Source organism: Phyllobates terribilis, unplaced genomic scaffold (assembly GCF_046119375.1).
Source record: "Phyllobates terribilis strain yellow unplaced genomic scaffold, ASM4611937v1 Scaffold_9__5_contigs__length_417890890, whole genome shotgun sequence".
Taxonomy (NCBI): Eukaryota; Metazoa; Chordata; class Amphibia; order Anura; family Dendrobatidae; genus Phyllobates; species Phyllobates terribilis.
In genome coordinates this window covers 369,237,149-369,264,273 of record NW_027362769.1, presented here as the reverse complement: position 1 = coordinate 369,264,273, position 27,125 = coordinate 369,237,149, and the positions used below count along the sequence as shown (strand labels likewise).

The window sequence follows — 27,125 nt, the reverse complement described above, 5'->3', positions numbered from 1 at the left end:
CCATTTTGTTTCCTTCTCTGTGCCTTGAAATAGTAATAGTGTCCTTGTTCAACCTTCACAATATAAAAATGACCCAAATGTGCTTCTACAAAGTAATAATACATTTATGCATTTTCTGTAATTTTACATAGTACTGATGCCCTTATTGTGCCTCCATGGTGTAATTGTGTCCCTTCTATTATACCCATACAGCAGTTACCTCCCAGGCTATTCTTGGAATTTTTGGGGCACAAAATGGAACAATGTTATTATTAGGACTCAAAAAAAGTTTTGAACATACTTTTTTATTAAATCGAGAAAGCCCAATGACGTCCTCGAACCAAATCGGCCGTAGCCAAGTGCAGTCCCATAGACAATGAATGGTGCGGAGGCCGCGCATGCCGTCCAGGACTGGGCTGCGGAGCCCTGTTGACAGGTTTCTAAAGCCCAAATGTCAGGATTGTGGGGGGACCCAGTGGTTGGACCCCCGGGATCAGCAAGTAATCCCCTATCCCATGCATAGGGGAAACTTTTTTTGTTTTCATCAATATCTCTGTAGCTGGGGGCTTTTTTTTAACCAAGGTGTAAAATCAAAAATGCTATTTTTTTTTCTTTTTCGAGCCCATAATCCCACATTCCGCAAAGTTTTAGGACTATATTCAATCATTCTTGGGGTGGGGGAGTTTTCAAAAAGTTGTAAATGTTGGATTGAGATAATATATCTGGAAAACCTAAGGGAAAAAAAAGACAATCACATAGAAAAGCGACTTTAAAAAGGAAGAAATGGGAATATTAAAATGACGCAAACAAGAAAAGGGGGCAAACAGCAAAAACTGAGCAAAAAAACAAGATATTGTTTATGTTTTCAGTATGTAGGCCATTAACAGAACTCGGGCACAAGCCAAGCAACTTTCTTGAAAAATTAAGATTTCTAGAGATTTCTCTGAGAAGTAGAGGAGTACTAAGATGGCGACCAGTGAGCTCTGGACGTCGGTGAAGTGATAGGTTTTGAGTGGAGTAACATGGCGCACTTCCGGTGTCCCAATGACATTCCTCTCGAGCGGTGTCCAGGACGCATGCGCGGTGGAGAAAGTTCCCCCGGCAAGATGGCGGCTCGCTGCTCCTCGCGCTGGTTTTCAGTTGCTGTGTCCGGGGCCCGGGGGCCTCTCCTTCCCGGGGTTCAGCGATGGCCCCGGGGTGAAGGAGCTCTGCGTCTGGCTCTGAGGGCGGCAGTAACCCGGACACCTGCAGGAGGTGAGTGCTGGAGGGAGCTGGTGTCCGGCCTGCGCTCCCATGTGTGCTGGACACTCAAGGTTATGCTGCTTCGGGGTCTAGCTGATCACTGGGGAAGAGTGGGTGCGGTACTGCTGCAGGACTACAGATCCCAGCGTGTCGCCACCGACATGGAGGACTGCAGATCCCAGCGTGTCGCCACCGACATGGAGGACTACTGATCCCAGCGTGTCGCCACCGACATGGAGGACTACTGATCCCAGCGTGTCGCCACCGACATATAGGGCTACAGACCCCAGCGTGTCGCCACCTACATGGAGGACTACAGATCCCAGCGTGTCGCCACCGACATGGAGGACTACAGATCCCAGCATATCACCACTGACATGGAGGACTACAGATCCCAGCATGTTGCCACCGACGTGGAGAACTACAGATCCCAGCTTGTCGCCACCGACATATAGGGCTACAGACCCCAGCGTGTCGCCACCTACATGGAGGACTACAGACCCCAGCGTGTCGCCACCGACGTGGAGAACTCCAAATCCCAGCGTGTCGCCATCGACGTATAGGACTACGGAACCCAGCGTGCCGCCACTGACATATAGGACTACTGATCCCAGCATGTCGCCACTGACATATAGGACTACTGATCCCAGCATGTCGCCACTGACATATAGGACTACTGATCCCAGCATGTCGCCACCGACATATAGGACTACAGATCCCGGCGCGCCGCCACCGACATATAGGGCTACAGACCCCAGCGTCTCGCCACCTACATATAGGGCTACAGACCCCAGCGTCTCGCCACCTACATATAGGGCTACAGACCCCAGCGTCTCGCCACCTACATATAGGGCTACAGACCCCAGCGTCTCGCCACCTACATATAGGGCTACAGACCCCAGCGTCTCGCCACCTACATATAGGGCTACAGACCCCAGCGTCTCGCCACCTACATATAGGGCTACAGACCCCAGCGTCTCGCCACCTACATATAGGGCTACAGACCCCAGCGTCTCGCCACCTACATATAGGGCTACAGACCCCAGCGTCTCGCCACCTACATATAGGGCTACAGACCCCAGCGTCTCGCCACCTACATATAGGGCTACAGACCCCAGCGTCTCGCCACCTACATATAGGGCTACAGACCCCAGCGTCTCGCCACCTACATATAGGGCTACAGACCCCAGCGTCTCGCCACCTACATATAGGGCTACAGACCCCAGCGTCTCGCCACCTACATATAGGGCTACAGACCCCAGCGTCTCGCCACCTACATATAGGGCTACAGACCCCAGCGTCTCGCCACCTACATATAGGGCTACAGACCCCAGCGTCTCGCCACCTACATATAGGGCTACAGACCCCAGCGTGTCGCCGACGTGGAGAACTACAGATCCCAGCGTGTCGCCACCGACATATAGGACTACGGAACCCGGCGTGTCGCCACCGACATATAGGACTACGGAACCCGGCGTGTCGCCACCGACGTATAGGACTACGGAACCCGGCGTGCCGCCACCGACGTATAGGACTACGGATCCCGGCGCGCCGCCACCGACGTATAGGACTACGATTCCCGGCGCGCCGCCACCGACTCACAGGGCTGCGGATCCCGGCGTGCCAGATGTGCTGATTTTCAGGGGTTGGGTGGGGGGAGTAGCAGCCATGTTTTTCTAAATGTGAACAGCCCCTGAAAGCCGGCAGGTGTAGAACTTTGTGTGATCACTGGGATCTAGTAATAGTATGTAATGTCTATGGATGCTCAGGCTGGGGTGTCCTCTGAGCCTCGTATTCATCGTCACCTCCTTCTCTCCCGTCTTCGCAGCCTTCTCAGGACTCGTCTCCCAGTTTCACACCAGTTCATCGGTTTCTAGCAAGTCGGACTATTACCAGGTGTTGGGGGTCCCGAAGAGTGCGACCCAGAAAGAAATCAAGAAGGCGTATTACCAGGTAGGAGGTCGGCACTGTCGATGGTCGGGTCAGACTGGATTGCGTCACAGCCCCAGTGCTGACGCTCCGTACGCTTTCATGTTGTATGTATTGATTAACGCTGCGGGGACTTGTTTTACCTTCTTGTGAAATGGGCAAACAGTCCTGTGACCGGGAGGTTTCACAAGGAGCAAAAGCACAAGTTGTTTTTTTTTTTTTAAATTTTACATTGGAATGTTCCTCTCTTATTCCTCCTGCAAATTTATATTAAAAGGGGTTATCTTGCAACTTCTTTACTTTTGCATCTGAGGCGCGCAGTGCCAAAGACGTTACCTGTCGAGACGCGCGTACAGTCGGCGGTTATCATTAAAGCAGGACACGTGCTTGATACCTGACGGATCCCCCGCGCTTCTTGAGTTGTAATGCCATTGAACTGCTCACCTTTTTGGAAGTGAGGGCACTTGACGCTGCCGTTCAAGGTGCCGTTTTATGTTTATATTTCCGGAAAAATAACCGAGTTACAGCTCGATCTAGGAAACGATGCTGCAGAATTTATTGGAAATGTAGTTATTTCCTACCAGCGACTTAGAAGCTGGGCTGTTAAATGATTTTCCGCCTGATGGCGGCTGGGCAGGTCATGGGACAGATATTCATTTTCTGTCTTTTTACACTTTTTGCTTCTTTTTTTTTGTGCCTTTTGTTATGTGATTCTCAATGTGATCTGATCTGTCTCTATTACTACAGCTGGCCAAAAAATACCATCCAGACACCAACAAAGATGATCCCCAGGCCAAGGAGAAGTTCTCTCAGCTGGCTGAAGCCTATGAGGTACTAAAGTGGATTATGTGAACGGCCGTGTGCCCCCCGCAGCGGTGAGATCTGATACCCCCCCACCAGCTGAACAGCACAGCTCCATTCACTCTGTAGTGGCCATTCCCAGGTACTGCGGCTCAGCTCCTATTCAGTTCATTAGGAGCTGCAGTTTTTGGGATCGGCCACTACACCATTAACAGAGCCGTGCTATTCCAGCTTCGTTCACTATTTACATCCGTCCGCTGAACGATTATTGTGCCGGGTGCAGCTCCCCCCCCCCCCCTCACGATCTGATATATTAACAGCCTGGATAGCCCTTTTAATAGACCTTGGTTAAAGAGTGCTTATCATAGTTTTTATACCTTTCTTTTATTGTGGGGTTCTGGATTAGGAGATCCCCCCCACAATTGCTCTGCATCGTATTTCGTATTTAGGAGGCTACTGCAGCAGCTTCGGACCCCCCGAGGATCTGCAGATCTCCCTTAACTTGGTTATTTTCTAATTGCACCTAGGTGCTCAGCGATGAGGTGAAAAGGAAGCAGTATGATGCGTACGGCACTGCCGATTTTGCAGCAGGGGCCGGGGGAGGAGGGCAGCAGTACTGGAGAGGTGGTCCTACCGTTGATCCAGAAGAACTGTTCCGCAGGATATTTGGGGAGTTCTCCGGCTCGCCTTTCGGTGACTTCAATAATATGTTTGATCAGCCACAGGAGGTGAGTGCTGCTTATCCATCCCCTGGTGCCCTGGTTCTACAGGAGCGGGAAATCTGCAAAAGCAAATCTATATTGCAGACGTGGCCCTGATTCTGCTCTGGTTCCTTGCAGTACATCATGGACCTGACATTCAATCAGGCGGCCAAGGGAGTGAACAAAGAGATGTCTGTGAACATCACGGACACGTGTGAGAGGTGCAACGGGAAAGGCAATGAACCCGGCACAAAACTGCAGCACTGCCACTACTGCAACGGCACGGGCATGGTAAGGCTGTCCAATGTCCTCTGGGTATATAAACATGGATGTGTTCTTCTCGTACATTTTTGTTTTAGTTTTTCTTTGCTTTCCTTTGAACGAGGGGCATAAAACCAACATCCCTCCTTTCCCCTGTGCAGGGGAACTGCCCCTTTCTAGGCTGCTGTGGTTCCCTGTACAGTAAATCGATGAATCAATGCTGTGGCCCCTTCAATCTCAGGATTGATCGTCATAAAGCAATAACATTTCCTAGCAAGTTGCCACTTTCTGAGATGGGAATAATCTTTTTAACTGTTTATTAAGCTTTTTTTTTATTTTTTTGACCTGAATGCTTATCTTTGTAGGAGACCATCAACACGGGTCCCTTCGTCATGAGATCAACATGTCGACGTTGCAGTGGGAGAGGTACGACTATGACAAATCCGTGCCTCTCCTGCCGGGGTAGTGGACAGACCAAGCAGAAGAAATCTGTGACTGTGCCAGTACCTGCTGGTAAGTGCTAAGGGGATGACAGATTCCCCCCCAAAAATAAGTGTTAAAGTATTGGGGATTTACACCTGTATCCCAGCTCTTAAATCTGCCATATTTTGTTTTGCAGGTGGAAAATGCTTTTAATTTATGTGGGTGGTGTCATATAGATCTATATGTGCCTGGACTTAGTATATACAGTGCAATGTAATCTAAATAAAATGGCAAATAAGTGCAAAATGACATGGTTTAAGATACTGGTTTGTAAATGCATTATTACCCAGTTCTCTTGACTGCATTACTTGTCTTGCTACGCTGACCTATAAAAGGGGAGAACTTCTTTTCTGATGTTTGTTTTACTGAATAGTAAAAATATATATATATTTTTCCTTATTTAGGGTTTTATTATATAATAAGTACATTTATAGAAATATAATTCTTCTCATACAGGTATAGAAGATGGGCAGACCGTCCGGATGCCAGTGGGCAAGAAAGAAATCTTTATTACATTTAGGGTTGGTACACTTGTCCATTCTGTTGCTCTCCGTACATATCCATATAAGTTGTGAAAATTGGAAATTGACTTCTAAATTTTGAACAGCAGAGGGCAGTGTGGCACACACAATGACAGGTATTGCTTGCACAGTAAAATACATTTCTCAATCGCTTCATTGGGATGCACAGGAGACCACGGGTGTACACTGCTGCCACCAGGAGGCTGACACTAAGAATTACAACTGAGAAAAAAAAAGTGAAAAAACGTACACATATTTGCTATCCAAACGACCATAATTACCTGCAGGTTATTTGGTGTTAAACATGGGACAGTAAGGAATATATATAACCTCAAAACAGCTCCCCACCCCCCTCCCCCCCCAAAAAAAAAAAAAAAAAGTAATACAATGTGTCCTGCAATAAAACAAAGCCTCAAACTCTCAGATAAAAAAAAAAAGTTAAACACAGTCAGGTAATAACGAAAATAAATGTGAGTTTTTATGTTTGTTACATTTCTGTGTAATATTACATAATACAGGTGCAGAAGAGTCCTATATTCAGACGGACAGGGGCCGATATCCATTCTGATCTACACATTTCTCTTGCACAAGCCATCTTGGGTGGTACGTCCCGAGCACAAGGACTGTACGAGACCATCAATGTTGCGGTGGGGTTTTTTTTTTTGTATTATTTAGTATTTTGTTATCTTGTTTTTACCTGATGTCTACTTGTCTGACTCTTCCATCTTTGTGTATTTCAGATACCGCCGGGCACACAGGCAGATCAAAGTATCAGAATTAGCGGCAAGGGCATAGCAAGAATGAACAGTTATGGTTACGGAGACCACTACATACACGTCAAGCTGAAAGTTCCTCGGTGAGTGGGTTGGAGAGGGATTTCTTTGCCCACTACATCTCAGACCATCCAGTTCACTCTTCTGTCTGGCTCTAGGCAACTTACCGACAGGCAGCGGGCACTGATGCAGAGCTTTGCCGAAGAAGAAACCGATGTGGAGGGCACGGTGAATGGCATCACCAACACAACCACAGGTAGTTTAGAGCTGTAATCCAAGTAGATCTTGTATAGATCTAGTAAAGTATAGAAAGTATGTTGCTCTGGGCGATGGCTCGGGCTCTGGGCGCAGGATGACGGCTCATGGAGAGGGATTGCCTTTGTGAGGTCGTACTTTTCTATACTCCTTTGCTTGCCAGTTTTGTTTATCTGCATGTCTCTAGTCTTACACATACACGTAGTAGTAGTGGATGGGGAGGATGAGGGTCTGACGCCTATTTACTGTTTGTGCCCACCAGGCATTGCACGGCAGAGCTCTGCAGCTGATGATGAGAGGCCCGAGGCTGAGCAGGCAGGGGAAAACAAGGAGGGATTCCTAAGCAAACTAAAGAAAATGTTTAGTTCTTGACGGTAGGAATTAGCTGCTTTTATTTCTCTAGAACAAGCCCCATTGTATTACAGCTGTCTACTTACATCTTTTTGGCTGTAAGTGTGCACTGTTTGGGAGTTTTTAGACTGATTTAACAATACAGTAATGGCCCGGTCTGTCAATGTCGCCTTGACGGCAGTTTTGATGTTGCCTTGATGGCAGATTTGATGTGGTTGCACATATAATAGACGAATGTCTGTGTTACCTTACATCAGATGTAGACACATCCGGCCTGAGCTCATGCCCCGGACACTGCTCTACCAGCTGCAGCTTTCTGCTATGAGCAAGTGCTTTAACCCTGTATGTATGATACTCTGTTTTGTTTTTTGGCGTTCATTGTGTGTTAAAAATGATTCAGCAAAATAACGGTGATAGAAAAAAGTTTAATATTTTATTTTAGTGGTGACAAACATCAGAAATTTGTAAAAAAAAAAAATAAAATAATAATAATAATAGTCACCATTTTCTGAGAACCAAATATTTTTTTTTTCCCCCATCGATGGAGCTGGGGCAGGGCTTGTATTTTTGCACCCTGACCTGATGTTTTTATGGATGCCGTTTTGGGGTACATATGACAGTTTGATGCAATTTTTTAGGAGGTGAACCAGAAAAAACTCACAATTTGAGAATTCTAATTTCTTTTTACAGGGTTTAATGTACAGTTTAAATCATTTTATATTTTGATAGGTCAGACAAAATAATACTAAATATATATTTTTTCATTTGATTTAACCTTTTACATATATTTTTTTCTTCTTAGGACTCTTGAATCTGTGATAATTTGGCCGCTTATATTATTTACTTCGGTACCACAGTATAATATGCCATGAATTGGAACAATTTGCAATTTTTGGATACTTTGTGACATTTTAATATTTTACTTTGCAGGAAAGAGATCGATGGGAAACTAACATAGTTTGGATTCTCCGTGGAGACAAAGGCCTCGTATTGTGGCGTCGTTACATCTGGAACGTGTCCCGTGTGATACTGGGTGGACAAGAAAGACCTTTCTCAGTTTTGTCACCTGTCGAATTTATCTGCGCAGCCGCCATGATTCAGGAATTCTTCCTGTTCTGTAGATGAAGGATTATCTGAAACGGGCTTGTCTAATGCTACGTGTTTCCTTTTAGGTTCGGTGCCTCCTTGTAATTCAGACCTTGTGCGTCCCTGTCGACTACACTGTTAGTGTATAATATATGGCATCTCCGGTTATTACACCGCAGGCACTCTACTCCATGTTGTACGTGACTGCCAACAGAAGATGTCTGTAACATGTACAATACATGGGTAGAAGGAAGATTTGCTCTCTGGTCTTCTCACGCTGCATATTTGATCGCTTTTCTGTGCGGTTTTGCAGCATCAGCTATATCCCGGCACCTTATAATATTAGGCTTTATGTCCTATATATGTGAATAAAATCGCTGACGGCAAACACTGTATATCTCTAAGTATTTTTTTTTTTAAACATCGACCCTAAAAATATCATCATCAGCAGCAGATACTTGGAAATTTCTGCAACTAAAGAATATCATCTTCTTTCATCCGAATGACGTTCTTTTGGTTCCAAGCACATGGATTTCTGCAAGTCCTGTTCAGATGAAGGAGAAAATCATAATTCCCACATACGTTTCGAAAAACCTCTGTCCCTTAAATGCAGTTTAAGAAAAAAAGCTTTACTCACCCTCACCAGGTCCAAATAAGAGTCTCCCATTGTCTGCAGCCAATAACTTGAGCTCAGCAGCTTTGCCCGAGGTGACAGCACCAGCAGCTCGGTTATTGACTGCCGCTCTGTTGATTGACATCAGCACTGCAGACAATCACAAACGGGAAAGACTTAACACTGGACCGGGGAATAATACGCAAAGAACACATTTTTTTTTAAACTGCAACCAAGGGGAAAGGAGGCTTTCCAGAACTAGAAAACCACTTTAATATAAAAAGAATTGTATAATTTTTGCAAATGCATGAAATTGCATGTACTCATGTAATTCTATGCAATTATTAGTTAATAAATGTATTACACATGTAATAGCAATTCTGGAGTATCTTGCATTGTGTTTTTCTTGTGTTATTCCTCCTCAAAATTTATTACTTTATAACTGGGTGTTGCCATTTCCTTTTTTTCTTTTTTTTTTTTGTGAGCACTGATTAAACAGTGTCAAGTGTGTTGGCCAAGGGTTAATAATTGTTAGATCAGTCATACATTTCTATGCAGAATAATAGAGGAGCAGCACAAAATAGCTCAGACACATCAGAAGCGGTAGGTGATGGATAGGGGATAGCTTCTTCCAATTGGGATACCTCTTTAAGTAATGGAATTTACCTTCTGATATATAAGAGATAACCTTTCTCCTTGTGGAGAGTGGCAAGCCAAGCCTGGCATGTCAGAGTGAGGAGACTTATAAGCCATGCATGCTCCTCTGGTCGGGTTATTGCTGGAGACGGAAGGTATAAACTATGCATGGTATCACTTTACACTTGTGGAAAGTGGATATGGCTACAATGCTACAGAGACCGATCAGATGTCGGATGTGTTACTGACTCCAGCACATTATGTCCTGCAGGCCGTGTTTTCATTAATGTTGTTCTGCTGAGTTGAAAATCGTATTAAATCCTTCTGCCATCCAGGGTCCATGGTTTTGTTTTTTGTAAAATGTATTTATTTTTTTTTTTGCATATAACATTTATTGTATGTATTGAAAACCACAATGTAGCCGGATCCCTGCACACAGCTCCTGATGGCTGTCCCTTCACACCAACCGGGTTCAGGCCGCAACTCCCGACACAACCGTGGATTTCTAAACCTGATCTAACGGCCTCGTAGGCATTATGGACCTTAAAATCCGGTTACGAAAATGCACAACGTAGCTTGGGAAAAAAGAAAGCAAAAATGAGTCTGCTCGTCGTCTCCTTCTGGCTTCTTCCTTTCCATCTCGGCTTGACGGATAGACTTGTCGATCAGACACTAATATATATATATATATATATATATATATATATATATATATTTATTTTACAGCACAGACCAAAAGTTTGGACACACCTTCCCATTTAAAGATTTTTCTGTATTTTCCTGACTATGAAAATTGTACATTCACACTGAAGGCATCAAAACTATGAATTAACACATGTGGAATTATATACTTAACAAAAAAGTGTGAAACAACTGAAAATATGTCTTATATTCTAGGTTCTTCAAAGTAGCCACCTTTTGCTTTGATGACTGCTTTGCACACTCTTGGCATTCTCTTGATGAGCTTCAAGAGGTTGTCACCGGAAATGGTCTTCCAACAATCTTGAAGGAGTTCCCAGAGATGCTTAGCACTTGTTGGCCCTTTTGCCTTCACTCTGCGGTCCAGCTCACCCCAAACCATCTCGATTGGGTTCAGGTCTGGTGACTGTGGAGGCCAGGTCATCTGGCGTAGCACCCCATCATTCTCCTTCTTGGTCAAATAGCCCTTACACAGCCTGGAGGTGTTTGGGGTCATTGTCCAGTTGAAAAATAAATGATGGACCAACTAAACGCAAACCGGATGGAATAGCATGCCGCTGCAAGATGCTGTGGTAGCCATGCTGGTTCAGTATGCCTTCAATTTTGAATAAATCCCCAACAGTGTCACCAGCAAAGCACCCCCACACCATCACACCTCCTCCTCCATGCTTCACGGTGGGAACCAGGCATGTAGAGTCCATCCGTTCACCTTTTCTGCGTCGCACAAAGACACGGTGGTTGGAACCAAAGATCTCAAATTTGGACTCATCAGACCAAAGCACAGATTTCCACTGGTCTAATGTCCATTCCTTGTGTTCTTTAGCCCAAACAAGTCTCTTTTGCTTGTTGCCTGTCCTTAGCAGTGGTTTCCTAGCAGCTATTTTACCATGAAGGCCTGCTGCACAAAGTCTCCTCTTAACAGTTGTTGTAGAGATGTGTCTGCTGCTAGAACTCTGTGTGGCATTGACCTGGTCTCTAATCTGAGCCGCTGTTAACCTGAGATTTCTGAGGCTGGTGACTCGGATAAACTTATCCTCAGAAGCAGAGGTGACTCTTGGTCTTCCTTTCCTGGGGCGGTCCTCTTGTGAGCCAGTTTCTTTGTAGCGCTTGATGGTTTTTGCAACTGCACTTGGGGACACTTTCAAAGTTTGCCCAATTTTTTGGAATGACTGACCTTCATTTCTTAAAGTAATGATGGCCATTCGTTTTTCTTTACTTAGCTGCTTTTTTCTTGCCATAATATTAATTCTAACAGTCTATTCAGTAGGACTATCAGCTGTGTATCCACCTGACTTCTGCACAACACAACTGATGGTCCCAACCCCATTTATAAGGCAAGAAATCCCACTTATTAAACCTGACAGGGCACACCTGTGAAGTGAAAACCATTTCCGGTGACTACCTCTTGAAGCTCATCAAGAGAATGCCAAGAGTGTGCAAAGCAAAAGGTGGCTACTTTGAAGAACCTAGAATATAAGACATATTTTCAGTTGTTTCACACTTTTTTGTTAAGTATATAATTCCACATGTGTTAATTCATAGTTTTGATGCCTTCAGTCTGAATGTACAATTTTCATAGTCATGAAAATACAGAAAAATCTTTAAATGAGAAGGTGTGTCCAAACTTTTGGTCTGTACTATATATATATATATATATATATATATATATATATATATATATATATATAATATATATATACACATACACTGCTCAAAAAATAAAGGGAACACTCAGATAACACAGCCTAGATCTGAATGAATGAAATATTCTCATTGAATACTTTGTTCTGTACAGAGTTGAATGTGCTGACAACAAAATCACACAAAAATCATCAATGGAAATCAAATGTATTAACCAATGGAGGCCTGGATTTGGAGTCACCCCCAAAATTAAAGTGGAAAAACACACTACAGGCTGATCCAACTTTGATGTAATGTCCTTAAAACAAGTCAAAATGAGGCTCAGTATTGTGTGTGGCCTCCACGTGCCTGTATGACCTCCCTACAACGCCTGGGCATGCTCCTGATGAGGTTGCGGATGGTCTCCTGTGAGATCTCCTCCCAGACCTGGACTAAAGCGTCCGCCAACTCCTGGACAGCCTGTGGTGCAACGTGACGTTGGTGGATGGAGCGAGACATGATGTCCCAGATGTGCTCAATCAGATTCGGGTCTGGGGAACGGGCGGCCAGTCCATAGCTTCAATGCCATCATCTTGCAGGAACTGCTGACACACTCCAGCCACATGAGGTCTGGCATTGTCCTGCATTAGGAGGAACCCAGGGCCAACCGCACCAGCATATGGTCTCACAAGGGGTCTGAGGATCTCATCTCGGTACCTAATGGCAGTCAGGCTACCTCTGGCGAGCACATGGAGGGCTGTGCGGCCCTCCAAAGAAATGCCACCCCACACCATTACTGACCCACTGCCAAACCGGTCATACTGAAGGATGTTGCAGGCAGCAGATCGCTCTCCACGGCGTCTCCAGACTCTGTCACGTCTGTCACATTTGCTCAGTGTGAACCTGCTTTCATCTGTGAAGAGCACAGGGCGCCAGTGGCGACTTTGCCAATCCTGGTGTTCTGTGGCAAATGCCAAGCGTTCTGCACGGTGTTGGGCTGTGAGCACAACCCCCATCTGTGGTCGTCGGGCACTCATACCTCCCTCATGGAGTCGGTCTCTAACTGACATTTGTGGCCTGCTGGAGGTTATTTTGCAGGGCTCTGGCAGTGTTCCTCCTTGCACAAAGGTGGAGGTAGCTTTCCTGCTGCTGGGTTGTTGCCCTCCTACAGCCCCCTCCACGTCTCCTGGTGTACTGGCCTGTCTCCTGGTAGCGCCTCCAGCCTGTGGACACTACGCTGACAGACACAGCAAACCTTGCCACAGCTCGCATTGATGTGCCATCCTGGATGAGCTGCACTACCTGAGCAACTTCTGTGGGTTGTAGAGTCCGTCTCATGCTGCCACGAGTGTGAAAACACAACCAACATTCAAAAGTGACCAAAACATCAGCCAGAAAGCATTGGTACTGAGATGTGGTCTGTGGTCCCCACCTGCAGAACCACTCGTTTATTGAGGGTGTCTTTATAATTGCCAATAATTTCCATCTATTGTCTATTCCATTTTGCACAACAGCATGTGAAATTGATTGTCAGTCAGTGTTGCTTCCTAAGTGGACAGTTTGATTTCACAGAAGTTTAATTTACTTGGAGTTATATTCTGCTGTTTAAGTGTTCCCTTTATTTTTTTTGAGCAGTGTATATTTTCTGGGATGCCTGCACAATCATTACATTCTAAGTAGGGATGAGCGGAACCGTGGAAGTTCGGATTCGACTGAACTTTAGTCCAAAATTCGGTTTGTTACTCGAACCCCATAGAAATCAGTGGGGACCCAAACTTTGGAGCTGGAAAATCTCTCCTCCCCGAACTGTAAATTGGACTTTCAGGAGAAGTCCATGTTCGGAGTTCAGCATCACACGAGGTGTCCTGTACGAGTCCTAAACTTTACAGTTCAGGTTCGCTCATCTCTAATTCTAACCATAAGGGTGGTTGCGTGATATCTGACGATCCTTCACACGTTTCGGCAGGCATGTGTACGCGAGACTTCATCGATGCCGCTTACCTCCTTAGCGGAAGTGAGCGTGGACGATCACATGGAGTGTTACAAGACGCTTGAAAATCATAAAATTGCTTTCGTTTCTGAGAAGTTCTTCACCTGGGTCGGAGTACGGTGCGAAACTTCAAAATATTAATTGCCGTAACCTGCTCCACTTAAATGTCTTCCAGGGTCACAACAATCGCTCTGCAAGAATCCACCTAGTTTTTCTGTTCTGCTGTGAGAGTCTCAGAATAAGAGTTCACCAATGAGCGACCAAGTGCCATAAAATTATTATTATTATTTATTATTATAGCACCATTTATTCCATGGCGCTTTACATGTGAATAAGGGGGTATACATACAAGAACAATTACAATAATCTTAATAGAACGAGTCAGTGACTGGTACAGGAGGAGAGAAGACCCTGCCCGCGAGGGCTCACAATCTACGAGGGATGGGTGAGGATACAGTAGATGAGGATAGAGCTGGCCGTGCAGCGGAAGGTGGAGCGAGGGTTACTGCAGGTTATAGGCTTGTCGGAAGAGCTCGGTCTTCATGTTCCTTCTGAAGGTTTCCATAGTCGGCGAGAGTCTGATATGTTGGGGTAGAGAGTTCCAGAGTAGGGGGGATACATGGGAGAAATCTTGTATGCGATTGTAGGAAGAGGAAATAAGAGGGGGGCAGAGAAGGAGATCTTGTGAGGATCTGAGGTTGCGTGCAGGTATGTACCAGGAGACTAGGTCACAGATATATGGAGGAGACAGGTTGTGGATGGCTTTGTATGCCAAGGTTAGGGTTTTGAACTGGAGTCTCTGGGCAATGGGGAGCCAGTGAAGAGATTGACAGAGAGGAGAGGCCGGGGAATAGCGGGGGGACAGCTGGATTAGTTGGGCAGCAGAGATTAGGCTAGACTGGAGGGGGGCGAGAGTGTTATATGGGAGGCCACAGAGCAGGAGGTTGCAGTAGTTGAGGATGGAGATGATGAGGGCGTGCACTTGTGTTTTTGCAGATTCGTGGTTGAGGAATGTGCGGATCCGTGAGATATTTTTGAGTTGGAGTCGGCAGGAAGTGGAAAGAGCTTGGATATGTGGTTTGAAGGAGAGTTCAGAGTCCAGGGTTACCCCAAGGCAGCGAGCTTGTGGGATCGGGGAGAGGGGGCAGCCGTTAACTTTGATGGATAGGTCAGATGGGGGTGTTGAGTGAGATGGTGGAAAGATGATGAATTCAGTTTTATCCATGTTAAGTTTTAGAAAATAGCTACATCTCGGATAAGTCGCGTGAAGTCTATGGCAAGCAAGTAGTGTGTGACGGGCTATAGAGAATCCAACACATTTGGAAACATCCAACTAAAAGATCGAAAAACACTGAAGCAGCAAACTGCGTGCAAACCAAACGTCTCAGTCTCAAAAATTTTGGCGACAGCCATAAATATATAAAAATATCCATTGTGCCCTCCGAACATGAAGGAGAAAAAAATACACTGAGTCCCCAAAATACAAACCTAAGAGATACTGTGGAGGAAGAAAACCCCATGCGCCTGACACTGGACGCTGCGGCACGGCGCGTTCTGCACGTTCTACTGCTGAAATCAATGGCGGCACAACCACATCATTGTGCCGCCAGATACCTTGACAGCCCAACACAGGGGGTCGAATATGGCTTCCTGCAGCACCGCTGCTTTATTCAATTGTATCTGCGTCTTAAAGATACGTGGCTTCTTACCTAGCGCCATTGCGCTCCCGCCACCATTTTTAACGGCAGTGTCTTGCCACCCCAGTTGGGACATAATGATCTATTTGCATTATGGTTTCCAGTTACATGAACACTTGGAAAACTTTTCCTATTCATTTCCAGCTTGTTCATATGAAAGGGTTTTTTTTTTTAGGTTTTTTTCCTGAAAAAGTTTTGAAAAACTCCTAGTGGGTAAAAGAAGCGGATAGTGATGTATTCTGCTCCAAACTAGGCAATGTTCAATAGAAAAGGCTGCAATAAAAAAAAATGCAGGAAAAAATTCCGAGAACTCCCAAAAGCTATGACCACAAGGAGTCTTTTTGATGAGTTTTTCGGGGCAGAATTGCACAAGTTTTTGAAGATATTTCAGCTTTGGAGTTTCCGCTCAGCTTCTTCACCAAAAACTCCTCGAAAAACTCAGTGAGCACATTGTCAAAGTGCACACAACGTCTTATTCTGGAATCCGCTTGAAAAAGCGCAGTAAACCACCGCAAAAAAAAGGGAAATAATGCACAGCAATGTAGAAATGACATTGCTGTGCCACATGTTCAGTATTTTATTGCTTATTTTAGGCCATGTGCACACGTTGAGTATTTGATCAATTATTTTAGCTCAGTATTTGTAACCCAAAATCAGGTGAGGAACAATCAGAGGAAAAGTATAATAGAAACACGTCACCACTTCTGTATTCATCACACACTCCTGGTTTTGGCTTACAAATACTGATGTAAAATACTGACTAAATACTCAGCGTGTGCACGTGGCCCTAACGGTTTGGAAACCGTGGAGCAGTTAAAAGTAAAATATTCATTCTTCATGAGGCTTCATTTGGAAACCACCAGCTCTTTATGACTGAAAGACCCCGACAACGGAGCCATTGCAAAAAGTGACAGCAAAATCGCTAGCAAAGCAGCTTGAGAGATAAGACCACAGGCTTTTTCTTTCCATTTATTTCTATGGGAGCTCGAAAAATTACAAGAAAGCATGCATGCCTGTCAATTTTCAGGGCTTACATGAAGCTGAACGCCACCATTATGGATCAGATATTGGTGGGGGGAGTGATCTGGAACAACATCCCTCATTGTCAGAATATGGCAGGGTTAATAAAGTCTACAATCAGTCAAGGAAAAGTCTAAAAAAAAACATTTTATTTTCTTAAAATTTTTATTTTAATAATGTGTGAGCCCTTCTGCTTCCACCAGGTGTCACCCTCATCGTTTTAAAAGCAGATTTGCTTACACTACCCAGCATTAGGTGAATATACAGAGGGCTGCCGCCTGGGGAAAAGGTCACACAAGATGGCGGCGCTGGCTGTGCTGAGGAGCGCGGCTCCCGCCCGGCTTCTGTCAGGTGCGTGTGTTTGTTTCCCGCCCAAATCAACCGCCACTTCCCGAGCGCTCGCGGCCCGCTCTGCTGGCGCCAAGATTACCTCAGCGCCTCCATACCCGCGGTTTTGTGCGCTGTAAGCGGCTAAATCAGTCAGTGACATTGAGGAAGGCGGGCTCCCTGCCTCACAATTACATCTGTCATTAGAGGGCTCTCAGTCTGCTCCACCATGGAGAAGTGCCACCTAATGACAGATACCAGTAACACTAGAGTCTGGCAGCCATTAATCCGTGTATTGTTAAGAAACGTGTCAGTTACATAAAAATACCTGACTATTTCTGTCACCTCTTCTTGTAGGAGCCGATATTTGTCAATGGCCCTTTTTAAAAAAAAAAAAAAAAATCTGTCCACAGGGCCGTACGAGCCGTTTTTTTTTTTTTTTTTGGGGGGGGGGGGGGGGAGTTGTACTTTTTAATGACACCATTTACAATACCGTGTACTGTACTGAAACACGCGGAAAACGCTTCCAAGTGAGGTGAAAACAAATGCAATTCCTCCATTATTTTGGGGGGTTTTGACACTTATTGTGTTGTAAAAAAAAAAAAAAACGACCTGGTATCATTCTGGTCAGTACTGATGATAGCGACCCCAAACATATTGTTATAGTTGCTTATAACAAATTATAAAACTTTCCAAAAAAATGGCTAAAAATTACATTTGTACCGCCATTTTGAGACCTGTAACTTTTTAGTTTTTCTTTTTGAGGGACTGTTTTCTTACTATAATAAGCTGTACTTCTTATTGATACAATTTTGAGGTGTCTATCTATCTATCCCTAAGGGACTTGAGCCCCCGATCTTTTGATATAGTGATTTTAACCATCCGCAGCCTGGGCTTTACGAGGAGATCAAAGATGGCGGTGTCGACAGTGTATAGTGAATTTAACCATCCGCAGCCTGGGCTTTACGAGGAGATCAAAGATGGCGGTGTCGACAGTGTATAGTGAATTTAACCATCCGCAGGCCGGGCTTTACGAGGAGATCAAAGATGGCGGTGTCGACAGTGTATAGTGAATTTAACCATCCGCAGCCTGGGCTTTACGAGGAGATCAAAGATGGCGGTGTCGACAGTATATAGTGAATTTAACCATCCGCAGCCTGGGCTTTACGAGGAGATCAAAGATGGCGGTGTCGACAGTGTATAGTGAATTTAACCATCCGCAGCCTGGGCTTTACGAGGAGATCAAAGATGGCGGTGTCGACAGTATATAGTGAATTTAACCATCCGCAGGCCGGGCTTTACGAGGAGATCAAAGATGGCGGTGTCGACAGTATATAGTGAATTTAACCATCCGCAGGCTGGGCTTTACGAGGAGATCAAAGATGGCGGTGTCGACAGTGTATAGTGAATTTAACCATCTGCAGCCTGGGCTTTACGAGGAGATCAAAGATGGCGGTGTCGACAGTATATAGTGAATTTAACCATCCGCAGGCCGGGCTTTACGAGGAGATCAAAGATGGCGGTGTCGACAGTATATAGTGAATTTAGCCACCCGCAGGCCGGGCTTTACGAGGAGATCAAAGATGGCGGTGTCGACAGTATATAGTGAATTTAGCCACCCGCAGGCCGGGCTTTACGAGGAGATCAAAGATGGCGGTGTCGACAGTATATAGTGAATTTAACCATCCGCAGGCTGGGTTTTACGAGGAGATCAAAGATGGCGGTGTCGACAGTATATAGTGAATTTAACCATCCGCAGCCTGGGCTTTACGAGATCAAAGATGGCGGTGTCTACAGTATATAGTGAATTTAGCCATACGCAGGCCGGGCTTTACGAGGAGATCAAAGATGGCGGTGTCGACAGTATATAATGAATTTAGCCATCCGCAGGCCGGGCTTTACGAGGAGATCAAAGATGACTGTCGATGGTGGCTTTCACTAGTCACCTGGCTGTTATTGTAGCCCATTAGTACCCTGTTGATTTTGTTGCTCCCACAGCCAAACCATTTAAATGCTGTTGTCAGAGATGGACCGCAGCATCTAAAGGGTGAAACCTGCAGCGATCCGAGCCAGCGCCAGTCTCTGCGAAGAGGCAAAAAGCAAGTAAATTGGACTCAATTTACTAAAAAACAAAGTTTCTTTGCAAAGATATCTGCAGTGGTAAATGGCACTTATATCGGGGCGGGAGCTCCATAGCGGAGATGCTACATGGCAATGATACTTCAACACAGATCGGGTACAGACCTTTTCATCTGCCCCATTCACTTATATGCTGTTTGCAGAAATATATGCACTTGCTGCAATACTGACCCCATTCACAAGTACGGAAGAGATTTTTAGCTGAGCTGTCTGCACCAGATCTGCCATGTGTGACCCAATAGCTGAGCACTGACTGTAAGCTGATACCTCAGTGACAGCACTTGGAGGTGAATTGTTGTCTGTTGCCAAGGGCAACCGGCAGAATTCTGAATACAGCTCTGTGTACCAAAGGAGAAAACAGTGAAAAACCTGAAAATCGGTACAAAATTACTCAAAGGTTTGTAAAGCTGCTCACTTTTTTTGTTTCAATTTTTTTTTTTTTTTTTTTTTTTTTTTAATTGCCCTCACATTTTTAAGGATCTTCTACAAGACAATTGAAAGTGTGATGGTGTAATTTATAAAACATTCACTATGTTACACATTTATTTTTTTTATTTTTTTTTTAGAAAAATACAGAGAGATTTATCAACAGTAATACAAATGATGAAGAGATGTTTCATTACTGTCTTCATCTTACAGTCTCGTTCTGCATCCACAAAGGTGGTCTGGCATCATGGCAGTACTACCAGAGCCGGAGACCATTCAGTAATGAGAAGGTTTTGGTCGAATTGGATGAATCAACAGGTATGGCTCCCAAATACGGTCACATGAAATATATATTTACTTCAGTCCCATTGCTCTCTCTGTGTATAACATCCGGTCCCCCGCTGTGCCGTCTTCCTTTACTAACATGTGGCCGGTGGTGCAGAGCTCACTGATACCAGCGCGGTCCAGTAATAGGAGCCACCGGGGTAACAAGTCCGTTCATGACATTTCTTCCTCCTAAATCTGCCCCCATCACCTGTGAGTGATATTATTGAGAAATGAAAGGAACCGCAGCAACTCAGCCACGAAGTGGAGACCCCGTAAGGTTGCAGAGCTGGGGGCTGGGTGGCAGAAAAGTCACCACTGCTCTGCTGACCCCATAACTGCAGAGTCCCGACCTCCTCTGGTATTAACATCTGCACAAACCCTGCGCCCCCGCCGGGAGCTTCATGGTCGAGCAACTGCATGCAGCTGTACATCACCAAGCACAATGCTGAGCGTTGGATGGAGTGGTATAAAGCCGCCACCACTGGACTCTGGAGGAGACGTGTTCTGTGCAGTGACGGATCACACTTCTCTATCTGCGTCTGATGGAGGAGTCTGGGTTTGGTGACTCCAGGAGGATGTTACCCCCTGACTGCATTGTGCCCCCTGTACAGATGGTGGAGGAGGATAATGCTATGGGCTGTTATGAGGGGGCGGCCTTGGCGTCTTATTCCCAGGGAAGTAAAATCTTAATACTTCAGCACAAGACATTGTGGACAATTGTAGCTTCCAGTTTTGTGGCAACAGTTTAAGGGAAAACCATTTTCTGTTCATAAAAACCCCTTTAGGTGTCCTTAGCCATTATATATTTTATTCAGCCTATCTAAATTAGAAAACTGAAGCCAGAACCAGATCCTTTTGGTTGGTGGTGCATGTGCCTTAACTTGATTTTTTTTTTTTTAATTTTGTTACTTTTGACATTGCATATTTTTAGTATCCATCAGAATACTATGGGTTGAGCTTTTTTATCTATAGGACACATTGTATATTTTGTAAGTAATCCCTTATAAAATTGCATTAATAGTGATCCCATCACATGCTATTATCAACACTGCTCATGTTGGCAATAAAGGTCATCTAATACCTTGCAACAAAAGTAAAAAAAAAAGTAATTGTTTGCTGCTTGGGGTGATCTGCTTTTTGATCAAAGGTCACAGCTGAAGTCTCATGTTTCTGATAAGGAAGCAATAATGGAGCTTTGTTTGTCTCTCAGGGGTGGCAGTCATGAAACTGAAGAACCCTCCGGTGAACAGCCTCAGCCTGGACGTCCTGACTGAATTCTCCATCAGTCTGGAGAAGCTGGAGATCGACCGCGGTTGCCGGGGGGTTATCCTGACTTCTGTAGGTGCTACAGCTCATACCTGCTCTACTGTAATGTGTGATCTAGTACAATAAATCCTCTTAAAGGGGCTTTCTAGGACTTTAATATCGTTAATCTATTCTTAGGATTAGGTAGCTGTGGGTCTGACTCCCAGCACGACCAATGGCATAGTAGCTTTCTCATATACTAGTGAATCTGGTTAAGCTATAATGTGAAATTCCATATTATATTAGTTCTGTGTTTGAAACGAGGGCCAGTTTTTGGGCATGCTGGATTAAAGGAATTTCACTGTTTTGGCTTGTTTTCTATATTATTTTTAACCCCTTCCAGAAGTGACGCACCTGTAAATCGGGGCATGGTGCGACTTTAAGAGCTGAGCCCTGTCCACACACAGCGGATGGCAGCTGTGCTATACAGGCGGCATTCACCTCAAACAGCATCAGACCTATAACTGCTGGTAACCACTTAAATGCCGCTGTCAGTCTCTGACAGCAACATTTAAGTAATGCGAGCCAAGCGAAGTGCCATTTTGAGCACTCATCAGACTCCCCATTATGTGATCGTGGGGTGCCAGTGGATTGCCACAGTGGCCGGTGGCCCCATAGCTACCATCTTGGTAGGCCATCAATGCTGTAATACTATCTAGGCATGACAAGTCATCAGACGTTCGCAGGTTCAAGTCCCCTAAGGACCGCGTCGGTAATATACTGATCTATCAAAATCTAAAATTGTGTAAACTGTATGGAAAACGAAGTGAAGCAAAGAACACAATTGAAACTCCAGAATAGCAAATTGCATCGCCCCCAAAAATGCAATAAAAAGCGATCTTTTTTTTTTTAGTTTTGTAATTTTTTTTTTCCAGTATATTGTATGGTAAAATGAATCTTGTCATTCAAAACTACAACTCATCGGACGAAAAAGCAAGCCCTCATATGACTACTTTGACCCCAAAAATAGAAAATGTTGTAGATCGGGGAGGGGGAGGAAGGAAAAAAACAACAACTGTAAAACGCTTGATGAAGGAGTTAGAGTAGTAGAGATCAAGAAATTAGTTAAAAAAAATAATAAAATAAGCTAGTCACATATGTGTGTGTATGTGTGTGTGTGTGTGTGTGTGTGTGTGTGTGTGTGTGTATATATATATATATATATATATATATATATATATATACATACATACATACATACATACATACATACATACATACATACATACATACATACATACATACATACACACAATGTGTTTTTATTTTATTTTTTTTTACCAGGCGTTTCCCAAAGTCTTCTCTGCTGGGCTGGACATCACCGAGATGTGTGGGAAAAGTGCTGAGCACTACGCTGCTTTCTGGAGAGCTGTGCAGGAAATGTGGCTGAAGTTATACGCGTCCAATATGGTGACGATCGCAGCCATCAATGTAAGTGTTTGGATCCCATTGACTTTGGAGGGACTCTCCAGCGCTGCTCGCTTCTGCACCGATGACGTCACATATCTGTCGGGACGCAATTAGTAGGAATTGTGCTTGTCCTATTCCTTAAAGAACTCCTGTAAAATGTATATATTATATTTAGAAAAGTGTTCTGGTAATTTTCTTTGTATATCCACATAAAACAAAATTTTTTAACCCATGTACAATGCAAACTTGAGCATTATATAAAAATCTCCCCAATAGCTTCCGAAGTGAAAGCCTTGAATATTTTAGAAAACGGTAACAATATGATTTCAATATAAAGAAACAATCGCATTCTTTAATTTCACAGGGCTCCAGCCCGGCCGGTGGCTGCCTCATGGCAATGTGTTGCGATTACAGAATCATGGCTGACAATCCCAAATTCGCCATTGGCTTGAACGAAACCCAACTTGGCATAGTTGCTCCATTCTGGTAATGTGTGAATTTTGCAGTAACTGAGGGTGCGTCTGGAATCTGATCTCTTCCATTGTTTGTTAAATTACAAGTGCTCTTTTTGTGAACGTATTTATCAATGTCAGGAAAATCTGGTTTGTTCAATGTTGTTAATGATATGGCAAGTGCTGTGAGGGGACGGTCACAGTCCCCACACGTAATCCCTGCCTAATGCATCCCCCTTGCCCTTGATGGAGGACTATACCATTACTAGACAGTCACTGTGATCTGGACTGAAATCTCATGAATGTGCTATTCCAGCCCAGGTTATGCACACTGCTTTATAAGCTGTAGGCTCCCCCATCGTACGCAGTAAGCGTATATTCATACGTGGCGTTTTGTTGCTTAATTTTATGCAGCGTATTTGGTGCATAAAATGCAGCATTTTGCAGTACCAGCATAATTAATAAGATTTCTGAAATCTGATCCACATGCTGCATTTTTTTTCCTCGGGTATTTTGATTGCTGTTACGTTTCTTGCCAAGACGCAGCATGTCAATTCTTTTCACCCACTGAAATGAATGGGTGAGAATGCAAGTAAAAATGCAATAAAAACACGTGCATAGTATGCATTCGTTTTCCTGCCACCACTCTGGTTTTTGCTGCAGAAAAAAAACGCAACGTGTGAACATACCCTAAGTCAACGAGGCCTTTCCCCACAGCAGAGAGTGTTTCCTGCATAGACGGTAAGTTCTCTACCTGACGTACATATGCGTGAGAAAGGATTAGATTAATATAGGCGTAAACCATCAGACAGACTCCCTTTAAAGCCCTTCACGTTTTTCCTCTTGCCTTTGACATGAGGTCTAACAATATATTTATTTCTCTCAGGTTCAAGGACACCATGGTTAACACCGTAGGCAATCGTGTAACTGAACAGTCCCTCCAGCTGGGTCAGATGTATCCAGCCCCCGATGCACTTAAAATTGGCCTTGTGGATAAGCTAGTCCCCGAGGAAAAGGTTCAGAGCACCGCAGCAGCCGCCATGAGCCAGTGGTTTGCTGTTCCAGGTAAGGACTGCACATGGCTTATATAACTTTTGCCACAACTTGTTTTTAACACATTTTATGATATTACTCTACAGTGAAATCAGTGTGATACAAAGGCACTTGTAGTAGTAGTAGTAGTAGTAGTAGTAGTAGTAGTACCTTCACTCCCATCAATCCCGAAACTAAGGGTTCTGAGTAGAGTTGGTGTGAATCAATTTGAAGCAGCCAGTCCATCAGGCAAGTCCTCATACTGAGAACAGACTCCTATGTCCTGGGGTCTGTAGCTCCTCTTTTGATTAGTCGTCCTTGTCACGTGTGCGTTACTCTGCAATGACGACCTTGCTCCAGGCTGGCTAATCAAAAAAAAGCTGCGGATGCCAAGAGGTAGGAGGCCGCTCTCAGGAGCGTTACTGGCACTGCAGGACCTCTATTCATGGTGGTGCCATAATGGCTATCCCATTTGGCAGCGGGACCTTTCTTTTTCTTGTTCATATTTTATTTGTGACCGACAGTCTTTCAACCATGAAACAATTCATGTGATATATATTTTTTTGTTTTTCTCACACACAGATCATGCCCGCCAGATCACCAAATCCATCATGCGCAAACCCATAATCGACAATCTAGTTAAACATCGCGAAGCTGACATCAACAATTTTGTCAGTTTCATCACAAAAGACTCCATCCAGAAGTCTTTGCAGGTCTACATGGACAGACTGAAGCAGAAGAAATAGCAAGCTGAGCTGATGCTTGGATTTAGTAAGCCATATATCGAAATGAAAAGGTTGAGGTCTCCGTTCACTTGTGTTAATGGGGTAGAGTGGTATAATTCTTCTGTCAGCTGGGCCACCATGGTGTGCCTATTGTATCTTTTACCGTAACCCTCCCGTAGTCGGGGGGCAGTTGTTCTCGGTCATCTGAAGAGAAGGTTTCTAAAAATAAAAAAATATGTATGGATGTAAGTCCGGGGTCTGCAAAGCTGGTTCTAAAACTCCTAATGTCCTTACAACCTTGCTGTGCGGGTGATCTTGTTCTGCCTTCTTTACCTGCCACTGTCCAAGAAAATGTAATTGTTAATTCTGCTGCAATTTGGGAATATTTATGTCGTCTAAACACTTACTGATCTTTTTACTAAATAATAAAAATTAATATTTTGTGAAGAATCAAGTTCTGAAATGTTTTGGGGTCATGACAATGAAGAAACATTGGAAATGTCCACATCAGTCTTATTTCTGTTTGTTTGAAAGCTATAGATATGTACAGATCCATCTCGCCATTAATGCAACTCACTAAGGGCTCCTTCACACATTTTTTTTTTTTTCCAAAATGGTTTCTGTGTTTTTCATGATGGTATTTGTACCTATGATGCACTTGTGTAGCACTGCCATATCCTCTAAGAAGGGGCACTTTAGTTGTGAAATCCAGATCCTCTACACAGGATGTTCCTGGATCATAATCACCAACGCTTTTTTTTTTTTTTTTTTTTTTTTTTTTTTCTTACAAAGAGAGAGAGAGTTTTATCTATTTATTTTCTGTGTGAATACGCTGCTTCATATGTGTCTGAAAAAGTTGGAGGAGGCTTTGTAAAGTTGAAGGTACATCATGAATGCTGGCTGATTATTCCTTCTGTGTCACAGCCCATGACTTAACTCAGCCCCTTCTCTGTCATCTATTGAACCAGGCATCCAACCAGGATCTTTCATACAGATGACGGACTGATGTGCCAACACATCATAGGCTTTCTTGTGCTAAGTGCAGGCCTGGAAATGGAGTTGCTCCAAAACCTGAGATTTATAATGAAAGCTGAAGATCGGTGCACCTTTTGCAAATAAAAATATATTACTTCTTTATAATTCTTCTTACATCTTAGAGACAGTTTTTGAAAGTGGACAATCACCTTTAAAAGAACTTTTTAAAAAAAAAAAAAAAAGCTTATGTCATACCGACTATAAGACGCACTTTTTTTCCTCCAAAATTTGAGGAAAGTGGGGGTGCGTCTTATAGTTCAAATGTCACACACACACACACACACACACACACACACACACACACACACACACACACACACACACACACACACACACACACACACACACACACACACACACACACACACACACACACACACACACACACACATATATATATATATATATATATATATATATATATATATATACATATATATATATATAGACACACACTGTGGGGGGGGGAGAGTAGCGATGGAGGAGCGGGTCACGGAAGGCAGGAGCTGCCTGCCAGCAGCCTACACTGTGCCCGCTACTAAAGAAAATGAATATTCACTGTTCCCCACGCCCATGGGGAGTAGTGAATATTCCTGCTCTTTAATAGCGGGCACATGTGATCGCTGAGCCGTGCTGCTGCTACACTGAGAGCGCTATTAGGGAGAATGAATATTCACTGCTCCCCACGTTCATAGTCCCGGCGTGGGGAGCAGCGACTATTCCCGCAGCTGATCTCACCGTGTGAGGGCGCATGGCAGTGACGTCATGCGCGGCTCACATGGTGAGATCAGTGCTGGCAGCAGGATGGGATGCAGCGCTGGAGCAGAGGGTGGTGAATAGAAGTGTTTATTTTTTTTGTGTGCAGCGGGATGGAGATGGAGGGGGCATTTATACCAGAATGGAGGGTGTGAGGGGGGGCATTCATACCAGAATGGAGGGTGTGAGGGGGTGCCATGCATACCAGGATGGGGATGAGGGGCGCCATGCATACCAATTTAGGAATGGGGGCCACGTATAACAGGAAGGAGGGGGCCATATATACCAGGATGGGGGATATTAACAGAATTGGGGGACATTACCCCTATAACCGTGTCAGCAGCAGACCCCCTTAACAGGACATCACAAACCCATTTTTTGCTTACATTTTTTTCTATTTTCCTCCTCTAAAACCTAGGTGCATCTTATAGTGTGAAAAATACTGTAATTTCTCTATCACTTTATTGGGGCACACAGGTAACCATGGTTGTTTGCTGCTGCCACTAGGCAAAAAAAAGTTAGCTCCTTTTTAGC

At 44.4% G+C, this 27,125-nt stretch overlaps 2 protein-coding genes across 4 annotated transcripts; both read left to right on the top strand.

The window, feature by feature from the left end:
• Nucleotides 1–1,031: 1,031 nt before the first annotated feature.
• On the top strand, nucleotides 1,032–9,270 carry DNAJA3 (DnaJ heat shock protein family (Hsp40) member A3). 2 transcript variants are annotated; one of them, XM_073648241.1, is made up of 12 exons: nucleotides 1,032–1,233; nucleotides 3,050–3,174; nucleotides 3,898–3,981; nucleotides 4,479–4,679; nucleotides 4,791–4,943; nucleotides 5,279–5,426; nucleotides 5,853–5,917; nucleotides 6,436–6,564; nucleotides 6,658–6,773; nucleotides 6,849–6,946; nucleotides 7,208–7,319; nucleotides 8,227–9,270. In XM_073648241.1, exons 1-11 carry the CDS (start codon nucleotides 1,056–1,058, stop codon nucleotides 7,315–7,317), a joined length of 1,407 nt encoding a protein of 468 aa, XP_073504342.1. In that variant the 5' UTR covers nucleotides 1,032–1,055; the 3' UTR covers nucleotides 7,318–7,319; nucleotides 8,227–9,270. The 2 variants fall into 2 exon arrangements, with proteins under 2 accessions (XP_073504342.1, XP_073504343.1); XM_073648242.1 differs by lacking the exon at nucleotides 7,208–7,319.
• Nucleotides 9,271–16,862: 7,592 nt separating this feature from the next.
• Nucleotides 16,863–25,250, top strand: ECI1 (enoyl-CoA delta isomerase 1). Of its 2 annotated transcripts, XM_073648238.1 has the most exons (7): nucleotides 16,863–17,008; nucleotides 19,763–19,867; nucleotides 21,087–21,214; nucleotides 22,466–22,612; nucleotides 22,956–23,077; nucleotides 23,930–24,108; nucleotides 24,658–25,250. In XM_073648238.1, exons 1-7 carry the CDS (start codon nucleotides 16,957–16,959, stop codon nucleotides 24,819–24,821), a joined length of 897 nt encoding a protein of 298 aa, XP_073504339.1. In that variant the 5' UTR covers nucleotides 16,863–16,956; the 3' UTR covers nucleotides 24,822–25,250. The 2 variants fall into 2 exon arrangements, with proteins under 2 accessions (XP_073504339.1, XP_073504340.1); XM_073648239.1 differs by lacking the exon at nucleotides 19,763–19,867 and having other exon boundaries at nucleotides 16,879–17,008.
• Nucleotides 25,251–27,125: the final 1,875 nt, after the last annotated feature.

Coding starts and splice junctions, on each gene's coding strand:
- DNAJA3 (XM_073648241.1), top strand. CDS start 1,056: ATGCGCGGTGGAGAAAGTTCCCCCGGCAAGATGGCGGCTCGCTGCTCC. Junction 3,175..3,897: donor TCAAGAAGGCGTATTACCAG/GTAGGAGGTCGG, acceptor CTATTACTACAG/CTGGCCAAAAAATACCATCC. Junction 5,427..5,852: donor GACTGTGCCAGTACCTGCTG/GTAAGTGCTAAG, acceptor CTTCTCATACAG/GTATAGAAGATGGGCAGACC.
- ECI1 (XM_073648238.1), top strand. CDS start 16,957: ATGGCGGCGCTGGCTGTGCTGAGGAGCGCGGCTCCCGCCCGGCTTCTG. Junction 21,215..22,465: donor GGGGGGTTATCCTGACTTCT/GTAGGTGCTACA, acceptor TTTTTTTACCAG/GCGTTTCCCAAAGTCTTCTC. Junction 24,109..24,657: donor CCAGTGGTTTGCTGTTCCAG/GTAAGGACTGCA, acceptor TCTCACACACAG/ATCATGCCCGCCAGATCACC.